Genomic DNA, 4,365 nt, shown 5'->3' with positions numbered 1-4,365 from the left:
AGATTCCAGAGTATGCATGAACCTAGAAGCATGTTACATTATTGCAGAATTTAGAAAAAAATAATTCTAAGTGTGTGAATTGGACCAAGTGTTAGGTACAGTATATAAGTGATGTCCTTCACAGTAATATTGTGACATTGGCATTGACATTCTCATTAAGCCAACAAGGAGACTGAGGTTCAGAAAGTTGAATTAACTTGCCCAAGGTCTCAAGGGATGGGAACCTTGGTCTGATATCAAAGCCCATGTCCTTAGTTCTATACCATTAGGTTTTCTCCAACAAAGTGGTATTTTCTGGCTTTTCAGTGAGACTGATGAAGGTTTCCAATTTGCCACCTGTAAGAAGCTAGAAAATGTCTAAGGATCTGAGTTCTAGTTCTGGCTTTGCCTCTTTACTATGAAGTCATGCACCAGTCACTTTACCTCTTTGACCCTCATATTCTTCTCTCAAAAGTGGGATTAACAATATGTGCTTCCAAGGATCTCTGAAAGATCAAATGCAATAAAGTTTGTAAAAAATGTAAAATGAGTTACGAATCTCAAAGATTATTATCATTACTGAAAATGATCAAATCAAGCCATGCTCACCTTATTTTATCTTCAATGAGATTTAATTTTTTTATTTCAGTGGGCAATTTAGGATTCATGGCAGAAAATGGCACTGTGGTGACAGAATTCATTTTGATGGCGCCCCTGCTGTGGGCAGAGCTGCAGATGGGTCTCTTCTTTGTGTTTCTGGTCCTTTATCTCATCACCATAGGAGGTAACCTGGGGATGATAGTGTTGATTCAGAGTGACTGTCGCCTCCAGACCTCCATGTACTTCTTCCTCAGCCACCTTTCCTTCCTGGACATTTGCTACTCTTCTGTTATTGTCCCTCAGTTGCTGGAGACCTTGGGTACTGATAAGATGGTCATCACCTTTGAGCACTGTACCACCCAGTTCTTCTTTTTCACACTCTGTGCTAGTACTGAATGTTTCCTTTCGGCTGTGATGGCCTATGACCTCTATGTGACCGTGTGTACCCCTCTCCTCTATGCCACTGCTATGCCACCTCAGACCCGCCTGCGGCTGGTGGCTAGGGCATATGGTGGTGCCATGGGTCAATTCTGTGATCCGCACTGGGTGTACCTTTTCCATCTCCTTCTGTAAGTCCAACCATATGGATTTCTTCTTTTGTGACCTCCCACCTCTGCTGAAGCTTGCCTGTAGTGAGACCAGACCACGAGAACGGGTGATCTACCTCTTAGCTTTCTTGGTCATTACAACCAGCGTTTCAGTGATTTTTATATCCTACCTGTTCATCATTCAGGCTGTTCTGAAGATTTGTTCAGCTGGTGGCAAAGCCAAGCCTTTCTCTACCTGTGCTTCTCACATAACTGCAGTGGCTCTTTTCTTTGGGACACTGATATTCATATACCTGAAGGGTAACATGGGAAAATCCCTTGGAGAGGACAATATTGCATCAGTATTTTACACTGTGGTCATCCCTATGCTGAACCCAATGGTCTCCAGCCTGAGGAACAAGGAAGTGAAGGAGGCTCTGAAGAGAGTTCTCAACAGGGTGAAGGTTTCCCAAGTAGAGTAAGACTTGAGCTCCATCAATTCAGAAGTTCCTGTAAATCATCCTTTGGGCTTTTGGCTTGTCCTCTTAACCCAGGAACCGGATCTCATAATTACAAAAACATACTGAGGCAAAAAAATGTAGATTTAGTTTCCAGGGATTTCTTTATTAGCTCTATGACTTTGAGCCAGATATTCCCGTCCTCAATTATCACATCAGTAAAAATTGCCTTGCTATGATTAAAGCCAGGATCAAGAGAGATGGAATGGCAAAGGGTTTTATAAGTAATAACATGCTATAAAATGTAACATTCATTTTCTGACCTGTCCTGGATATTGTTTAGTGTTTTCTCAGCTACACATTTTTTTCCCACTAAGCTAATATTTGTATCTTGAATAATTACAAAGCAATAGCTTGTTGCTTACATAGTAAGGACAGTCACCTTCTTTGGTTGTGGGTAGTGGGGTAGAAATCAGCCTTGACCAAAGAAAACTTTCCTCAACATTCAATCGTATATAATTTAGGTATTTGTCATGGAAAATACAAGTAGCTAAAGAGAGGAAGAAAAAATAGAGGAAAAGGAGATATGAACTAGGAAATGTTCAAGTAGAAAAAGTTGTTTATTTCCTGAGATAATGTAGAGGACCGAGACACTGTAGAATGAAAGAAAGGTATAATGATATGCATTAATTATTGAAAAGAGTTTGATCTTGACGTAGGGCTGAAGTGAGCCCGATATATAACTTTTGAAATATATCTTGATCACCAAAGTTCAGAATCTCTGTTTTATTTCTGAAGCATTGTTCATGGACCACCTGCCCCAGTTAACTGAAGTTATTTTCTATTCTTCAGTAATGAAAACCACTATCTACTTCCATCTCCTGTAGGACATTTACTTTACCTGAAGACAGATGACTATGAATCTGACCTCCACCTTTTAATGACCTTCACATCTGCTAGAAATATTATTTGGGAAACAACTCCATGGAGATTCCACAATCTTATTCATCAATTCAGCAAATATTTCTGATGATCAACTATGTATCAGAAATAACACTAGGCTCAGGAATATTGTAATAAGTAAGGTAGACACGGTTCCTCCTTTATGGAGATTAGAACCTGGGGCATAGACAGATATTGAACCATTACATAGCTAATTGATTTCTTTGTACGATTTTGGTAAGTGGAAGAAAAGAAACACACAGGGTATTGTTATCCTGAATGGTAGGGTTCTGACCTAGTTTGGTATGGTCAGGAAAGCCTTCCTTAAGGAACTAACATTTAAACTGAGGCTTAAAGAGTAAATATGTCATAATCATGGGGACACCATTCCAGATAGAAAGAGTTGCAAATGCAAGGGTCTGTGAAACAGGATGCCTTGAGGAACTGAGAAGCCAGAGTGGCTGCAGCATAAGGAGTGAGAGGATTAGTGTGAAAGGCAGCTGGTGAATTCAAGAGAAACCAGGTCACAGAGAACCTTGCAGGCTCATTTAGGGACTTGTGGGCTTCACTCCAAGAGCAAGGGATGAAATGATTGTATCTGAATTTTAAGAAGATCCCTTTGACTGCAGTGTGATGGCGGAACGGGGGTTCTTGGTAGTGGAGATGGAGGGAAACAGAACCACTTCATCTAAGAAACAACAAATGGTGTATCCCAAGGCAAGGTGCTTGATTGCCACACAATACTGTATGCTTCATTGTAGAACACATATTAGGCCAGAGAAAGCTAACAGGTAGGTGTATGACCATGCTATTGGTAGAGGACTGATTCTTGGAAAAATGGTGAAATTGGGGAAATATACTTTTGGAGACATCCATTTTGGTATACTTTTTCATTGGTATACCTTTAATTCCCTGAATTGAGCACCTAACTAAGATACATTCAGGTATTCACCCTGTGTCTGTTCATCAAAATAGCCAATAACTACTTCTTCTTAAGAGGGCAACACATTTTCAGTGACTCCTACTATATGCCAGGCTGTGTTAATGGGCTGAAGAAATCCTCCTTTGGAGGAGTTCTTGTGTCCCTAGGAGGAATTCTTTTAAGTCAGGAGAAACCTTCTACTTAAAAAATAAATAAATGGGGAAAACACTAGACAGTGAGTGTGCTATTTTATTTGTGGTGGGAGCTGCCTTACACTTCTCAACCCTTCTACTTGGTGAGTGGCAACAAACTCTGCCTATAAATGAATGCCCTTTGATACAGTATTTGATGTATAAACAATTGCTTAAGGGATGCACCAAGTGGATAAAAATAAAATGAAGTTTTAGTGTGTTTTAGGGGACCATCTTCTGGTGGTGAGAGAAGGGAGCAGAGGAAATGGCATTTAGGTTGAATTTCCGCTTAAATATATTAATAAATGAATGAAAACATTCATTAATTACCTAATGTGTGGCAGGCTCTGTGCCAGGAATTTTCACTTATCTCAGTGACAGGCCTCATTCTATACATAATCTTTTAGAAAATGGGATGCTAGGAGGGTTGATTTTATGTGCCAATCTGACTGGGTCATGGGGAGTCAGATATTTGGCTAAACATTATTTCTGGGTGTGAGGATGCTTCCAGATGAGATAAGCATCTGCTCAGTAAAGCAGCTTTCCCTCCCCAGTGTGGGTGGGCACCACCCAAGCTTGAGGGCTTGAATAGAACAAAAGGCAGAGGAAAGGGGAATTCATTCTTTCTCCTCTGCCTGACTGCTTGAACTGGAACAGCAGTTTTCTTCTGAACTTGGACTGGGATTTACACCGTCAAGTTCCCTGGTTCTTGAGCCCTGGACTACACCGCTGTTTCCTAGGTTTCC

At 40.6% G+C, this 4,365-nt stretch overlaps 1 protein-coding gene across 1 annotated transcript; it reads left to right on the top strand.

Moving 5' to 3' along the window:
* Positions 1–645: 645 nt before the first annotated feature.
* Positions 646–1,588, top strand: LOC112402018 (olfactory receptor 9I1-like). Its single transcript, XM_024748543.1, is given in 2 exon segments — positions 646–1,101; positions 1,103–1,588. Coding segments are annotated over 2 exon segments (942 nt in total).
* The last annotated feature ends 2,777 nt before the right edge of the window (positions 1,589–4,365 follow it).

The sequence above is a fragment of the Neophocaena asiaeorientalis genome, unplaced genomic scaffold, assembly GCF_003031525.2.
Source record: "Neophocaena asiaeorientalis asiaeorientalis breed wild unplaced genomic scaffold, Neophocaena_asiaeorientalis_V1.1 scaffold43, whole genome shotgun sequence".
NCBI classification, from domain to species: Eukaryota; Metazoa; Chordata; class Mammalia; order Artiodactyla; family Phocoenidae; genus Neophocaena; species Neophocaena asiaeorientalis.
This window is presented reverse-complemented; position numbering and strand designations above follow the sequence as displayed.